An 18,820-nucleotide genomic window follows, 5' to 3' on the forward strand; every position below is an offset into this window, starting at 1 on the left:
TTCATTCCATATAGAACATAGTGCCATTGAATTTTTTCAGGATGCAATTGATTATTTTTAATATTTTTATCTTGAAGTAAAATTAGAAGCTCAAACTTTTCAATGGTGGTAATGGTGTAAAGTAAGTAACTTTTGTAACTGAAGAAAAATACTTGATCGTCTGCTCTTGTTTTTGACAGGAAAAACATACCATTTGTCAGCGGTGGAGCATCTTTAAAGTTAAGAAATATTAAAGAAACTGGGCCCAGTTATGCAAGTATAGTAACATGAAATGTTTGGTTGGAACATTGATAATTGATAATTTGTTAATATTCTGCTTTAGGATATAAAGCAGCAATTCAATTTCCTGTCCAGACACGACAATGCATATGGGGTTATCTTCCCAAACATGTTAATTTTCTGTGGATACATCAGTTCCTATTCCTGTCAAAGTCAAATCCCAACATGCAGGCATACAACTTGAGTAAATTTCAAATAATGTTAGAAAGACTGATATTTAGAAGGAACAGTCATGATCAGGATTATGTAGGCTTAAAGCTGGTGGCTTAATTATTATTTTTTTCTTTCTCAGATTCACAAGGATTCTCCGGCATTCAAGATCACCACACATTTAAGTTCAAATTGAAATTTATTAAAGAGTTGTGTGTGTGTTTTTCTATAAATGTGATGAGGGCAGTGGGCAGTTGACATGCTATATAAAGATGGGTTATTAACTTGTTTCACATGAAAATGGTGGCTCTCTATCTCATTAATATTCTTACATTGTACATATTCAACACAATGCACATGGGTATATATATACACAACATGAATATACCGCAGTCTCCCAAAACACGCACCTCGCACAACATACACGCAACACACAGCTTACATGGAAAGCCGTCCTTACATTACCCTGGCTGTTAATAGGACTTTAATCAAACAAACAAACAAACCAGTACACTATACTGTCAGCAAACTTATTTTGGTGTATTTTGCAGGCAACAGGAAATCATTAAACTAAATTGTTGAGAATAACTTGTTTGGCAGAAAAATGCAAAACTAAGTCGACACGAAAATCAGTTGGTTTGTTTACTTGTATGCCCCCCCCCCTCACCCCCACCCCCACCCCACCCCCAGTCACCCCAACCCTTACCCTCTCCTAGATATTTATTCTTGCTAGAGGCATAAAAAGGTGGTGTTACCAGTAATGGATCGTTGTTATGTGACCGGAGCCCTGGTCGGATTGGGCAGGTCACGTTAGAATTGATGTTGTAGTAGTTCGACATGATATGGGGGAATTAGCGGGGCACGATTAACACATAGTATGATACGAATGTTTATTTACAGATGAGAGGAATTATTACACATGATCCAATGATAATACACAATAGTCACAAATATATATATACAGTTGAAGTCGTAGGGGAAAGTCAAGTCACCATGATGAATTAGTCAATTAATGCTATGTATTCGTAATAAACTTCATATAAAATCCAGTAAGTAGAGGAAAAATCCAAATATATGAATCTCTGACTCTATACTCCTAACTGAACTCTCCAATTCACTCTTTACTAACTGACTGATGTATCTCCTTTTATAAGCAATATTAAATCTACTCTAAATTATAGTGACAGGTGGCAATTGCCGTTTTACTCAAAGTTCTCAAAATAGAGTGACATGTATTTCTCAAGGCAAAAATAGGTGAGAAACAATTAACATGTCTATAAATATAAGTGAAAGGTTTGAGATAATTGAAGGCTTAATCCTTTCCTGTTTGTCCCAGGAAGTATGGGATTAACTCTGGCACCTTTAGCTAGGATATACTTGACAATAGATAATTGATTACAGGTAAAAATAAAAATGACTTACATATGACAGAAATGGTCTAGATATATGATTTTATATTAATTTCCAATAAAATATATGGACTAATTCAATAAAGAGAAAAATATTATAAATTGTGCAAATTTAGTATTTGCACTGGTGAAAGTTATATGGTATAAAACGAGAACGGCCATCACTGAGACAAAAAAAAAACATCACCCTTTAAAGCGAATAGTCGGGCAAGTGACTGTAAAATCGGTAAAAATGGTATTAATATATCCGGTATAATTTCTTATGAATTAGAAAAATAAAACTTTCCGTCAAAATCGCTGTACATGCGAAGAAAATAATAATATCTATGGGAATCCTAAAAGTCCTCCCGACCGGCTATGAGTGCAGTTCAACCTTAACGCATGCGCAACATCCACCACTCTTCGTAGTAAACAAAACATGGCTACCGTAGTTTTTAACCAAAAGGTTTCCGCCAAAACAACCAACTGACTCACCTAAAATGCGAAAGGAAAGGCAATGGAGCAGCGACAATCCCAACAAATGACTCGGTAAACATTACGACGCATGGAGAGTGTTAATACAACTTGTTATAGTGAAGAGAACAGTTCAAACGAGCACGCGGCTCCGGACCGCTACTGTACGTACCTAGGCCTACTACCCGGTACTCCCTGCTCAGCTGATAGTGAGTGAGTCTTCGTATTTTGATCATTATGTAAATAGTCCCTAGAAGTATTTTTTCATAAATGAGTGGTCACATATGGTCACATGTTTCATACCTGTTCCCCAATCGCGTAAAACGTAACCCTGGGGTAAATAGCGGTTCTTTCGTGGGGCCTCTTTAGGGGTAATGAATACCCTGTATATTATTATCAAGCTAAGATTTGTTTCAATTAATCTATAATATTATGCTACCGGTCAATTCATACAGTTCTGATGTATATATTTATAGATTTTTAATTTGTAAATTTTTGTTCTGTACATGTTCTGGTAGTGTTATACACATACATTGTATATAGGATTTACATTGTAGGTTAATTGGTAAAATTGTATTGTATATGTTCTGATATACACATATACATATGTACATGTAGGTTTTAGCTTGTTCTTTAGATATATTTGGAGGACACATACAGTATTATTTCTGGTCATAATAATAAATAGTGTTTGTATATTTATTACAATTAACTGTACCTGGTTCATGTGTATATGACAAACTTTACAGAGTTGAAATGTACTGCAGCCATGTATCATTTATAATTATTCTGATTTTTTTTTGGAACTATAGATAATGAATTTTGTATCTTTTTTGAAACAATATTTGATTCTATCAAATGCATCAGTGACACATTCACAACTTATAAAATGTTTTCTCTAAAATAAAAAAACCCTGTAGAATGAACCTACATTTATTCATTTATATATATTTGAAATTGATCATTTCAATTTTTGTCATATTCAACAGATATAAAAAATTGTTGGTTCTTTTTTTCAGGCACCATGCATGCATAGTGACATGAATACATCTAAAGTTCATCCCTTGGACCTGTATACAAGTGTATGTATACATATACATACAATTAGCATCATATGAAGACTGAAGAATGTTGATATGAGTGCTCTTGAAAGTAAACTTTTCCAATATGGACCTAGAAGATCATGAACAGAACATTTAAACAGTATTAATTTATTAAATGTTGCTTTCAACTGTAATCATTAAATAAAATTATGATGCAATACTTTTTCATTGTTAAACTTTGTAGAAATATTTGTTTATATTAGTCCTCTAGATCCAGTGATTATAATTCTTGCATCCATATGCCGGCCCATTTGTTTGTCAGGGCTTGTGAGATAGCTTTTCAATTACTTTTAAAATATAAGGATTTTTTTTACATATAGCAATATAGATACCATTGTCTTAGGATGTCTAAATTCTACTTTACAAGAGAGTAGACTCAACATATAAATAAAACCATAAAACTAGCAAGTTATCTGAAATGTTAAAAATCTTTTTGTCTGAACCAAATTTCACATTTATTGTCTATGTGTAACTTGTACATAGACCATTTATGTATTAATACTGTAGTAACAGTGATTACAAACACATAGACTAAATGTAGTATGTAGTACTATGTACATCTGTCTTTGATTTGAGTTCTAAACAAAAAAGTGGTACCTATTGGGAAGTTGTGACTTATGCGGAGGGTGAAATACAGAAGAAATAGCTACACATGGAAAAAAGAAAGATATACAGTACCATATGGATTCAAAGTTGCTCCAAAATCAATGAGACTAAATAACCAAAAAAAAAGCCATGTAAACCCCAAATATGCAATGACCAGATCAATGATAAAGCACCCTTCCACTTCCAGTTATCTGTAGCTATTTCTTCTATATTTCAACCCCCCACTCAAGTTACAACTTCCCATCCTCATGATTCTTCTGTCTTTTAGCCCCCCCCCCAACACACACATACCTGATTGATTGTCATGTTATTTCAGGTTCCTATTCAGGTATTATTCCTAAAAACCAAAAAGGGTATACACACTGTGTACTCTCAAAGGAGGGGAACCACTTCATTCAAAAATGGAATTTACAATTTCATCTTAATTTTGAAATTTTCAATTTAATTATTAATTACTGGACTATTAAAACAGTATAGAACCCCTCGGCTACAGACAAAGTACTGTGGTACACATTTCTCTTAATTAATTACTTTTCTTCAACTCAATCATCTTTTTCTCCAGAGCACAAAAAAAGAACAGGAAACAACAGAAAAGGAAAGTAACATACATGTAGGCCTATATGTTTTCTGGAAATATATATGATGTGTTAATTCTCACAGCATAGGCCTACATGAATGTGAAGAATTAAATATTATCAATGTTTGAGAGAATTTCCTAGTTGTAATTCTATAGCAGCTACATGGAATGTATGTTTACATATATACATTGTACGATACATATACATCATAAAAGTTTCTTTCCTTCCAGCTGGACATTCATGTCATCTCTCTCCAGAACTCAAATATTGTTTACAAAAAAAAAAAAACAACCAGAGACATAGATAATTTAATTAAATCTCTGCAAAAAACTACACGAATAATTGAACATATATTTTCTTGTAAAATATCTATATATGAGCTAATTTATTTTCACATCTTTGACAGCTACATGCATGGACGTTCTATGGAACGTTTTCGTGTGGTTTTAAATGGGAAATTATGTTACGATTATTTGTATTTAACCTTCATGATGCGGTTGATGTAAAATACGACGAATGCGATGCTGCGATAATTGCCCCTTGCCGGGGCCCCATCTCTGCATCGGCCGAATATTTGTGTCGATTTCCATGTACAAGATGCTTTTATCGAAAAATGATTACAAAGCATTGTCATTAATGTAAGAATACTTCATTTGCATCAAATGTATCATCTCAAAACAACGATTTGCATACCGCATTAGTGGTTTATCACACGAAACGAAACCGACACGACTGAGAAACACATGTCCATGTTGACATTTCCACGCAGCCTCGTTTTCAAAGAGTTTGGCGAATTTATATTTAGAACTGTGCTAAATTTACACGGGGCTTCCCCAAAATTTCAATGGTCAAAACTGGACACCGTAAGCAGAACTTGACCATCGTTATGGTATACAATGACTTTTGGAATGCCAAAGAACGCATTTAGACTGGTTTCCTTTGCCCGACTATTCACTTTAAGCTATTCTTGTCAGTATTTCAGATGTCTTGATACCAGACAATTCTTCTTAAACAAGTGAAATCAAATTACCAAACATCCAGAAAACTATTTATAATTCCAGAATACCAATTCCAAAGAACAAATCTGATAAAGTTCCAAAATAGCAAGATTGCAGAAATGTGCTTTTCATCAAGAATTTATGGGAACATTTCCAAGGCAAATCTATCAGTCTTACAACATCCGACTTAAAAGACATCGAAACATTGGCGCCAAGGGAATTGCTTGCCACGAGTTTTTAGTGTAAATGAAGAATCTGAATCTGGTTCTATTTCAACTCTAACGGAAATCAAACATCAGATTGAATATCACTTATCCAACCCACTAAAGTCAAAAACATTTCTAAATAAAGGGATTTGGGTTGGAAGCAGCTCCATTGGAGAGCCATTTTATTAGAGTTAACATGAAAATATGAATGATTGACAATTTACAAAGAAATCACATGTTTTTTTTTAGGACAGGATCAAATATATTTAATTCAATTTGTTTTTTCATTGTCAGGCTAGGCTAGCTATATAAGATCTTTGTATACAAAAACAATTGCACATATTACGGTACTTTAACATAAACTTGTAATTCTATGACCCGACGTTGACCCCAGGAGCAACTTATAAAACATCTTTTATACTGGATACAATTACATGGAAAGGGACTTTGTGAACTGTGTAACACAGCTTATAATACTTGTACTGTATGTACATACTGCACAAGGACTGATCCTATATTACTATATCTTCACTTCAAGGAACTATAATTTCTTTTTTAACTAATTCACCCCTGAAAACAAATTTAGGCTCTTCTAAATCAAAGACTAAACCAGTCTATTATGAAAATTCAGGGGTGAAAGTGTTCAAAAATGGTTACAATCTTAGTACTGTTTAATGAGAAAATCCTACTTTCAATATCTACATGTGCATGAATAATGTAACCTCTAGCCTTCAGGCACTGTTCTTTTGACTTACTAACTAACAAATCTACTTTTTAAAAGCTTCTTGTATATATAGATGAGGTAACATGTTAACTTTTAAATACTTAAGTCAGGATTAAGGTTGAAGATTAATTTATATCCTTGATCGTACACAAAATATTGACTTTCCACAAGTACATAATCACTATACACAAATAAACACAACACACATTATATACCAGGCAAACTCTGAGGTGACCTTAAGGTACAAGACATATAGTTCTCAACATATACTATATACCAAAGTTTGAGGTTGTAGACAAGTTTTCAGAAAGCAATTTATATTTTCCTTGCGGCTCCACTGTAATTAGATTTGTTGAAAATGGAAAAGAAATAGATCTGCCTGAGAAAGTTCTTTGTTCTTTATGAACACATCAATGATTTTCGCCTAACTATAGACTAAACAGATGACTGCCTGGTAGACTTGGAAAGGATGACATGACAAACCCATCCCGCAGTAAATCCCTCCAGACTGGTATATAGGTCGTTCTACAGCAGGGCTGCCATACCCCATTACACATTTCAGAAGATAACTCACTTGGTCTAGTAACTATGGAAACATTGGCAGAAGCATGGACAAGACAAAAAAGAGATAAAAATCAAGATAAAAAAGAGAGATAAATATTGTCCTGACAGAGCTAAAGTCATTCCATCTTGACTTAATGTGTACAAATCGGAGTCAGAAAATTTTGTTACCAACAATCATGACTATAAAGCCACTACATTATTAATGAACCCCAGTACTTAAGGAGAACACATTTGCCAGACACATTTAAAAGCTATGTATTATCTGTAACCAACCTCGTCTTTCTCCGATTTGAACTTCTCAGCTAGGGCCTTCTGTTTGATGGCCACTTGTCTACATTTCTCCTGTTCCTTCGCTACGTCTCGTTCCAGTTGGATCTTCTCATTCTTTAGTCTGTGGTTTGAGCTCTGATAGTGTTCAGTCTCACTGGACATTCGACGAAGTCTGAAACAAGATAACAAATATTGAACAGGTTATCTATAGAGTAACATTGGAAATTCTCAAGGCAATATTGCCATCTAACTAGCTACATCAATAAACCCCACCCGCTCAAGCTATTGCACCCTTTATAACCATACCAAAATGTTGGGACATTCTTTAACCACTTTGTTACTTCAGCCATTTCTATATATTTGATTCTGACTTCATATGTGAGGATTTATTCTATTATTTGGTTTTATTCCCAATCCAATATTTAATATTTGAAAATTGTTAAAATCTCTGATGTAAACATTCTCTACATTTAATTGACACTCTGCATTGCTCAGACAGTACACATTCTTCTTTAAAGATAAATAGAATTTTAAAATATTTTATTTTCATAAACTGATCATGATACTGAATGAAACAGAATGATTTTTTTTACTGTACATGTAGTTACATTTACATTAGAATTTAAAACCTACAGACACAAGTTTAAAATATAGATGCATAATAGAATATATTCAATACTGCTTTTAAATGATATTGTATCATTAAACTAATGTCTAATGCATCGTGCATTTTCATTTTATATGTATGTGCCAAGAAAACAAACATTAAATTGAATTAAAAACTACAAACTTTAATTGGTTTGGCGTTATTGCCATCACTTGAATTTTATTGCTACTAACATGAAGTAACATGCATCATGTCGCTTACTTACAAGTAGTAGATCAAGTTTTAGATAGACAGCCATAAACATCTAATAGTTTTATTATCACGATGTATCAACAAAAACTTGTGAAATCGACTTTGATATTGTTTACTGTATATGGTTATTAGCTGGAGTTTAAATGTTCAATCAATCTACTACGAGTATTGTACAATATATGATACAAGTTCTATAAAATAGCATGAGTATAACACATTAAACTTTCCTGGTAGTAATTCAAGTCAAGTCCAAGCAACTACCTTTCGGTAGGATATTGTTTCTAGATTTTTTTTTTCTCTTTTTAAAACTCGAGCTTCAAGCTCGATAAAGATCGATATAAAATAAAATCAAACAGCTGTAATTGCCCCCATTTTGCCAAAATGCAGATAAACAACCAAAGAGCATGGGTAAATTTGTGTCAACAAGACTTATGGTTTCAATGAGGTAAACTTGCAACAATGTTTCAATGAGGTAAAATTTGCAACTCAATCGGACTTCTAACAGTTGGATGTATTGCAATTTGATAACTAATTCTACCATGTACCAGAAAGAATATCCCTAGCATGGAATCCTGAGGGATGTCAAAAGAACATCTGGATGTGTTAATTTGAGATAAAACCTAGCAATGTGAGATGAAGCAATACATTTATCAGCCTTACCCAGTAACTATGGTAACTAGAACAATACCTTAATGGCTAATTAGGTAATTAACACCCACATCCATGATATCACTGCTATTTGCGTATACACTCATGTAGTCCTGGTCTGCATTAACAGTATATTGTATTACACAAATATTGTGAGTGTAGTGACATGCTGGTACCATAACCATGGAGACCAAACATAAACATTCTGATTCCTGAAAAAGTAAAGACACATGTACACATACAAGGAACTAAGTATTTATTAGAGATGGTGTCAAGACCAATAAGACACACCAGAATGGTGTTAAGACAATTGAGTCACAAATTCAACAGAATGGTGTCAAGACCAATAAGACACACCAGAATGGTGTTAAGACAATTGAGACACAACAGAATGGTGTTAAGACAATTGAGACACAACAGAATAGTGTTAAGACAATTGAGACACAACAGAATGGTGTTAAGACAATTGAGACACAACAGAATGGTGTTAAGACAATTGAGACACAACAGAATGGTGTTAAGACAATTGAGACACAACAGAATGGTGTTAAGACAATTGACACAACAGAATAGTGTTAAGACAAAAGACAATTGAGACACAACAGAATAGTGTTAAGACAATTGAGACACAACAGAATGGTGTTAAGACAATTGAGACACAACAGAATGGTTCTAAGACACCTTTCTGAGGTACAAGATCAACAGAATGGTGTTAAGACAATTGAGCCACAAAAGAGAATGATGTAAAGACCATTTAGACACAACAAAATGGTGTTAGCACCATTAAAACACAATAGAATGGTGCCAAGACCATTGAAGAACAACAGTATGGAGTAGTAGCTATAGTTAAGACCAATGTACCACAACAGAAAGGTGTTTTAAGACTATTATTACACATGCTGTACATGTGAACATTCATAATGTTTGCTATAAATCCTAATTGTGTGTAACGGGCAGACAGAGATATGTTACTCTGTTTCAATGATAAAACCTACACTTCTTAAAGAGTACTACTAACTTGGATATTTTAGAGTGCAGGTAAAATGTTTTGATTTAGCATAGTAACATTAGAAACTTGTAATTGCAGACCAGTACTTTAATGGCCTTGTGGTGGTTACAGTCTAAGCAGGATAGGACAGATCTAGAGCTCAGCCCAGGTACATGTAGGCTGTAGTATCAGGGAAGAGACTCCAATTAGTGCTAATTTTGATTGGTTTGCTGTCAATTGTAGGGAAGGTTTATTAATCAGAACAGCCAATAATCAATGAATGATACAAAAGAGTGCTCGCTACAAAGTGAGCTGGTATCTCTAATACGGGGAAAGTGAGACTTGAGACTCTGTCAGTCGTTAGAAAGCTAAAAAAAATCAATAGGATTTTCTTTTACTATTAAAAGTTATCCTAATATAAAGAGACATGCTGATTATTATTGTTTATGAGCTAAGGAATAAGAGGTATTCTTTTTCAAAAAACACCCATTGATTACAGTTAGGCAATTAAAAATACAGCTATGAAATTATAAATAGTCATCATGCACCATTTTTGAATACTTTTAATGATAAACTTCAATGCAACACCAAGCACATTCACCCAAATATAAGAGAAGATTTTTCTTCTAATGAATTTACCACATTTCTTTTTTCACAAACCATGTTGATATGATCAAGATGTTCAGACAAGTGAGAAACAGGCCTGTCTGTACTAGTGTGGTCCTTAAGATCCATTCAGGCGAAACATTCTATTCTAATATAACTACATGTACTCCAGCCTCAAGATCCTGAAGCAGTTTTAAGCTTAAAGTCATCTTGCCAATCACAGATGACCTAACTAGTTATGTCTTTGATTGGATAAGCAAAAACATGAATTAAAAGAATTTTTACATGATCCCTGACACTGTTCTCACTGTTCAGTGAAGTAGCAACAAGCTACAACAAATTAAAGTGATCCTGTCCAAGTGAATTATCCAATGGACCTCTTTCACAATCAATGGAAATTTGCCTAAGAACAAATTTTATTAAAACTAAATGTTATATGTAGGAAAAATCAAGTCAATCCTTGAAATATGTTTAGAAATGCAAAAATTCCAACTAGTTTCGTGAAAGAGCTCCTTTAAAGATATCCGAAAACATGCATACTTATTATTCATTTTCATCATAGCTTTCTACCAAAATTACCTGTTTTCGAGCTCTTCTCTGATACGGCGAGCCTTCTGGTACAATCTGAATATCTCATACAGCCTATTGACCAGGGACACTTCCGTAGTTCCATCGCCATGATCGATGGTCTGGAAACCTAGAGCGGTCAGTTCCTACAGTGACAAAATAAGCGTTGTTAAATATATAGGACACAGGTGGTCAGTCACTAATTACGAATTAGTCTTAACAGAGATTTTTATCCTGTGTAGGATGAACTGGATTCTACCCAGATTATAATTAAGCCATGCTAACTCACTCCCCTGAAGACACATTTAGGCTCTTCTAAATCAAAGACTAGACCAGTCCATTATGAAACTTCAGGGATATACCGGTATAAATACATCCAAAAAACATCACTTTCTTGTTGTTGTAAAAGCTAAAAACTTATCCTGAAAGTACTTCATCAGTTCTTTATTATTCATGAACCTGAAGTAAAGACAAATACTTTCTTTATTTTGATAAAACAGGACAATCTTTATACTATATCTATACAATATTTGCATTAAAAAGCTCATACTTTAAACATCATAATTCTAGATAAATTTCTGTGTAGGCTTGAAAGTATCAAATTGTATTTCTTATTTAATTTTTGCAATAAACTCGTACCGGTAACTTATTTTTCAAATAGTTGCATAATTAATGCACTGCTCCAGCTTTTATACTAGATAAGGTAGAGCGAGTCGTCAGGGGTGAATGGATTAGAATTAGAGAAAAATCTTTTAAATTCTGAATGTATACATATGTGTAATTATACACATTCCTGCTAATTACAGTTGTGTTAATTACTGGACGTCTGAATACATCTATACCCCCAACCTTGCATTCTTTAACAACAATATACAATTTGTAATGTGTATAGGCTGAAGGAACAAACACTCAAAGCAAGCCGGAGACTATAATATATTGTGACATGAGGAACATCATGCATGGAGATGTATAATGCTGTTGACAATCCAGTTATCTGATAACTTCATTACACTACAATTCATTCTAAATCTTCTATACCTGTTCACAGGTATATAAAGATACATTGGGACATATATATACAGTAGTCTATACTGAATATACACACAATAAACAAACTATCGCTTTCAAGCACTTAAAACATTGATCGGAGATATTAATTCACGACTGTAATACTGGGACTTACACCTGAGTTTATAAATATAAACCTGCTGATACGGCCATTGTATCCTATCATACACACAAACACACACCCACAATGGTCGACACAGAAATCAATAGCTATTACTACAGATACCCTATTAATTATGCGACTGATTACATTTACACCTGTATAGCAGCATATAGATTTAGTTACCTGTCCTAATTACCTTTCTGCTGTGCACACCTGATCAAAGGTGTTTTGATAGATCTCGTATTTCACTAAACATTGAAATATTCTCTGAAGATTACAATATATAAACACAAATGTGTCATTCTTCAGGAACGGTCTGTTGAAGAGTAGTCTAAGACCTGGTGTTGCTAAATCAATTGATTATATATAGTACATTAACGACTCTTTGACTGCATGTATAAATGTGTTACTATACTTAAGTAACAATAAACAATATCTAACCCAGTTTTGCTTCTATCAATGGACAGTTAATGTATGTAAACATAACATCTTTGAAAAGAAATAACATGAAATAGGTCTTTACTTCTACAGGTAAATACAATGTTGTTACACCTGGCCAGGTAAATACAGGTAAAAATCTCACCTGGTTTAGGAAGGTAACACTATCATCCACATTATCCGAACAACAAAAGGTGTTCTCGTCACTCTTATCCAGGTACGAAAAAGTCGACGATGACGACTGCATCGTACAGTTTGTTGTTGCTGTCATCGCACTGAGTGAGGCAGTGACATCGCGACTCCCATACAGGGTCAGGTAATCCCTCCCAGCATTCCTCAGGACGCTCCAGTCCGCCATTCTGTAAATAGAACAGTGACAATCAATACCAAGAGGATCAGTGTGTATCTGCGACAAAGAGGATTTCTTTATATTATCTGTACCGTGAAATACCTGTGTGTATTAAATATAAAACAGTGTCTATAATACACTACCACCAACCAGACATTAATAATGTAAATCTGTGATCAAGATACGTGATAAGATTCTCAGCATTTATACCTATCAACATATATAGCGGAATCTTCGACTGTCAGTTTAACATATAGTCAGCCAATTTTCGCTAATAAATATATACTACATGAAATTTCCTGACAAGTGTGTATGTAATTTCATACCTAGGAGCTATTCTTGGTTTTGTAAACATGAGACTCTTTCTTACCTACAGGCAGTACTTGTTGTAAACTCAAGTATCAATATTTTTATTTTGGAATAAAACATGCCGTCAAACAAAGCACTTGATGTACTTGTACTAAATTGATCAAGTATGAAAATATTGTGAGTGTTGATATGGCTGGTACAATAGAAATCATGTCAACCATTCACACTATGAATCTCACAGAAAATCACTTCTGTTTTGTTTAAAAGCCATATTAACTTTCTGTATGAACTTAAACTACAGTGTGGATTTTAAGTACAAAAGCTAGGAGTATGTATTCGTATGGGAGATTGAAACTGAAAGTAAATATGCAATTAATAGTGCTACAGTAATTAATATAGATAGATTTTTTTTCAACTTGGAATTTTACAATACAAGTGTGATGATTTCCAATTTTACTCCATGAAAAATCATGAGGCAATAAATTTCACATGGGTGACTAAATATAATATACATAACAATGATAACATCACACATAAATTTCTGAACTTCAGGCTTTGGTACCCGGTGCAGTACCCGGTGCATTACATAGCAGAGTTGTTAGCTATAGGTTTCCTTACATAATTACTACAAGACCTCCAGATGTGGGGGTAGTTGAAAAGTACCAGTACTGACCGCAGGTCAGTGGTTTTTCTTTAGGTACTCTGGCTTTCCTCCACCTCCTAAACCTGGCAAATCCTTAAATGACCTTGACTGTAAATAGGATGTTGATGTTACTGTCGATGTATCTAGGATGTTTATAAACACCATAACAACACCAGGACACTGTACTGATGATCAAACCCTCAAGTCTGACCATTAAAGACGGAAAAACCTCATGGGGACACAAATCAATAGACAAATGGCTGGATCATTGTTAACAGGAAACTGTCTATATAGGTATCTGTAGCAGGATATACAGAATACAAACCAAAGACAAGGCTTATAGAGGGGCTCAAGTTATGATTAAGAGGATACACTTGGCAGACAACTACATACCGTATATATATATAATATGGAATATAGTATATGGTCGAAAGTTTAAACCCTGGATTGTGGATGCTATATAAGTGCTATATTATTCTATTATGGCCCTTTCCAGAGGGAACCGTTCTCCTATAGTGTTGTCTGGTGAAGTATAGTCCCTGAGTCGAAGACGAGGGGACTATACCTCGCCAGACAACACTATAGGAGAACTGTTCCCGAGGGAAAGGGCCATAATAGATTTAGTACGTCACATGACATTCATCATGACGTCATATATTTCGTCGCATGCTCATTCCCGGGGGACTATACTTTGGTATAGTTCCCGTAGTCAGGTATAGTCTCCCGTAGTCAAGAAGGACAGGGAACTGTCGCAAAATAGACCATGGCTGTTATCCAATCCATACCTAGTAATTATCATGTGATGTACTAAAAACATATAATAAACATGTCTTAGCCACCGTCTCATATAAAGTTCCACCTGCTGATTACAACCACATTTCCAGAGCCCAAATTGACCAATTCTAACATGATTCAACCTGTGTATAAAGACCACCTGGCCATAAAGACCATTTTTCCCTTGGGTGTTCTTTATAGACAGGTTTGACTGTATGTATACAATATGTATAATAGTGTATATACTATGTATCTGATAACCTAACAATCATTTCAATACATTTATTAACAAAATGACCGAAGGGTGATGAGAAATTGTAGGTACATAATACAGCCTCAGTGACATAAATTCAGTACAGAAACCCTGTAACTACTGATGTCACTAAATTATCAACAACGAACATTAGTGTTATAATTAAATGAGAAGTCTGTCTTGATAAATTTGACACCCTAATGACTTCACAGAAAAGGGGTAACATACAAAGGTTATCAAATGATACTAAGTGACCATCAATGTTCTTATTTCAAAAACTGTGCATTGGAAATAATTAGTAAGGTCTCATAGTGTCGGATGAAAGAAGAAATTTTATATTGCATATAATGATTTTTTTTTTTTTTTTGCAGATATTTTTTGAAATGCGTACAAAATATACCTGCAGGTACGTAATAACGTAAATAAAAACAGTATACATATCCCAACTTGGATTAGCATGGTTTAATGAAAATTTAAGTAAAGTCACTATGATATATTGAAAAAAAATGTTAATACAAGTTATAATTTTCTTACAGAATACAGCATTCGTGATACATACACTTAAGGTAGTTTAAACGCTGTTTATATAGACGTACGGCAATAAAAAGTTAAGAGTATTTATATCTGTTGACATGCAATTTCTCTCCCACTCAACTACACAAATACATGAACTCATTCATAAATTCTCTCCAGAAAAAAATCTCTTTTCTTGTTTGTTGATCTGGATTTTAAATATTATATGTAAGATAGATGTGAATGAATCCAATGAAAAATACCAGCTAGTTTATAAACGTTTTATGTATACAAAAATATGGGTTTAATTTTGGTTCATATTGATGTCATTATTTTGTAAACACAAACTTTTCTACTGACATAATATGAAATTAACCTTTAATTTTTGTTTGATATGTATACACTATAATCTATAATCTGGTCACATTTTGAATAACATCAACCCTTTTTAACGAGTGGTACCACCAAATTTTCATTGGAATTGGAATGACTATGTCTGGTTTAATAAGTTAAATACTCATTAAATCAAAGTATCAAATTAAGTGATGTAATGAATAGTATTTTTATTTACATGTACTATAATGTATATAGGATCTTAAATGAGTGTTCATTGCATATATGAGATTTTATGAAACGAGTCTTAGAAGTTTTAATTTTTGCAAGTCGTGGCAACAACGTACATTTTGAAGAATGCTACAGCAAAATATATTGCGAAAACCCGGCGCTATCCCACTGTCGTCGAAATCCTGACTTCACATCATTTTTTCTAATGTCATTTTATTGTTTCTGTCTTGACATCACAATGAATTTCCAGCCAATGAAAATCCTTCGAGGTCATATTCCACCAGTGACATATTCAAAAATATTACACAGGCGAAATCCCTGGATATCAGCTGACTATATTATGTGATAAAATGTAATTTGATAGATCTACACAATCGTATATACCTATTAGTGTCAATTGGAAATCTTCTCTGTCAATAATATAATATATGTCAATTTCAACATAAACACATACCAAAATGATGTGGGTTAAAAGTATGATTTACAGTCCAGTGATTGTAAGATGTCGCAATCACAGAAAAGTGGGGTTATAATCAACGGTAAATCAAACTTTACCAACATTGATTTGGTATCTCTTAACCTTCAACTTTTTTTATATAGAGAAACATATTGAAACTCCAGTGTTGGTTTATCAGTGTACGTGTTACACCTATATATATATATAGTAAGTGATAGGATGAGGTTATCAGTTGTCGATGAGGTCCTCACATAATCACCTAATATACCCCTAAAGTGGGGACGATCCACTCATCACACAGATAACACACACTCTTGATCTCTATATGGACACAATAAATTACAGCCAACCGCATAGAAATTCAAACCAATACTGTCCGATTATAGCTATCTATCTGTCCTGTATTATATGAGTTTAAAGTGCTATCTCAAAGTGATTGAATTTGGAGATTTACATACAGTAGACTAGGTTTTACTTTCCCATGAACAGTCAGATATTTTAAGGGGAAATTACTCTATCGATGAATATATAAAGAGCCTGCAAGGACACCCAGAGTGATTTCTTTATAAATATACATAATGTGTCAAATTGGCAATTAACATTGGTCAGATTTTGAAGTTAACTAGCTAGATCGAGGAAAGCTGGAGTATCAATCATAAGATTTTACATTTTTAGGAGTTCAACATGGGTTTGAATTTGTAACCAGGAGGTCTGGCGGATCAATTAATAAGGGCTAGTATTGATGTTAACTACTTCATTTTTGCATATACAAAATTTTGCATCTCTGTCTCTGTTAATTATAACATATTTCCCAAATATATCAATTCACAACTATAAGGGCTCTTAGATATACATATACTCTACTGACAATAATTCTGTGCATTCATAAAAATGTTTCAATTATTCGAGAAATATTGAAGCGTTGGAGCTCTCTCACAAAGCCACACAAGAAATGAGTATCTCTCGAAAATTATGTGATTTACAGTAATTTGATGAAACATTTTCAACAGCCATTGATTAGCTATAGATCCCCCACCAAACTAAAAGACAACGGACAAATCTTATTTTAAATATACAGCTGTCTGTCAGACAGCTAGCTAGACTAGTAAATATAAGGTCTATATAAATAGTGCAATATTAGACTATATGAATTATCAGAGAAATAATGTATATAACAAAGTATCTACAAATTACTTATGATTATAATATGATTATTGCATTATTCATAAATTTAGTAACCATTTACCTTAAGTTTTAGAATCCAATTCCGGTAAATCCACTAAAACGTATGAGAGTGAGAGTTTTCACGATACAGTCTATGTGTTTTTATATACATCCGAGTCCATGTCAGGACAAGCCAGCCTACATATACCCATTTACATACAGGCTCTACCCCTTATGTGTACCTATTCTGTTGGTTTAAAGTCCAATAATCTCTAAAAATTGGCCACTCTGTCAATATTTGAGCTCGTCCAAATCACTTTTGAGGTCACCCACTGGCCCTTAGGCAAGACCTAGTCGATAAAATCTCAAGAAATTTTAAATGTTTTGTCCAAAATTATTCCAAGGAAAATAAAAGTGTACTAAACGTAACATTGAAACGCCATAGGTAAACAGTACTGTATATTATGATCTGGATTTTAAGTCTGGACATACATAATCTCTGCCATTATAAACCGGCATTCGCATTAAATGGTTAACTTTGAACCGCTTATATACTAGTATATATATATTACACGTGAATATTGTTACAAAAATATCAGGTGACCTGTCTACTGTGTCTTTTACATTAATTCACTATTCACTATTACCAGGAAGTTTTAATATGGCTCTAGATCTTCAACTGTAGAGTTCTACCACTTAACAAAAATTCATTGTTATTATCAAATCATTATTTCATAATTTAGTACTTTTTTTTTTCATTTTGGTCGTTATACATGTATCATGTGTTGTTATGTGGGACTGCAGTGCTTGCTTTATTTATCTCTGCATAGTTACATTATGATATAAGTACACATAAACAATAATAACCTTTGTAACTCATCAAATATACAGATGTATGCACTCTACCATATATGTACAGTACAGGTAATTACTATACACATATTTACTGCTGACTTCATGACACAAAATGATGGGACTGTTACATGACTGTACCCAGCCTCAATGCTGATAATTACCTATAAATAATATGGTCCCATCACTGATTGATACACCCTGGATCCATAGCCCCTAAAATTATAACCCATCTCTTCTGTCGGAAAATTGAAATATTTTCCATTGCAGGAGATCTATTTTCAGACTGATACTTTTCTGGGAATTTCCAAAGAAACTATATATT

At 33.6% G+C, this 18,820-nt stretch overlaps 1 protein-coding gene across 3 annotated transcripts in view; it reads right to left on the reverse strand.

Annotated features, from left to right (window-relative positions):
- The window catches only part of LOC138324990 (afadin- and alpha-actinin-binding protein B-like), a 34,543-nt gene that overhangs the window by 10,419 nt on the left and 5,304 nt on the right, over positions 1-18,820 (reverse strand). The window contains exons 1-4 of one of the 3 annotated variants that reach the window (XM_069270303.1): positions 18,660-18,734; positions 12,763-12,976; positions 11,021-11,154; positions 7,344-7,512 (exon numbers count right to left, since the gene is read on the reverse strand). In XM_069270303.1, the coding sequence (XP_069126404.1) occupies positions 7,344-7,512; positions 11,021-11,154; positions 12,763-12,975 (516 nt within the window). In that variant the 5' untranslated portion in view covers position 12,976; positions 18,660-18,734. Of the gene's footprint in view, positions 1-7,343; positions 7,513-11,020; positions 11,155-12,762; positions 12,977-17,725; positions 18,003-18,659; positions 18,735-18,820 lie in introns of those variants that run through there. The other 2 variants (XM_069270302.1, XM_069270301.1) reach the window with 2 other exon arrangements.

Source organism: Argopecten irradians, chromosome 6 (genome assembly GCF_041381155.1).
Source record: "Argopecten irradians isolate NY chromosome 6, Ai_NY, whole genome shotgun sequence".
Lineage (NCBI taxonomy): Eukaryota > Metazoa > Mollusca > Bivalvia > Pectinida > Pectinidae > Argopecten > Argopecten irradians.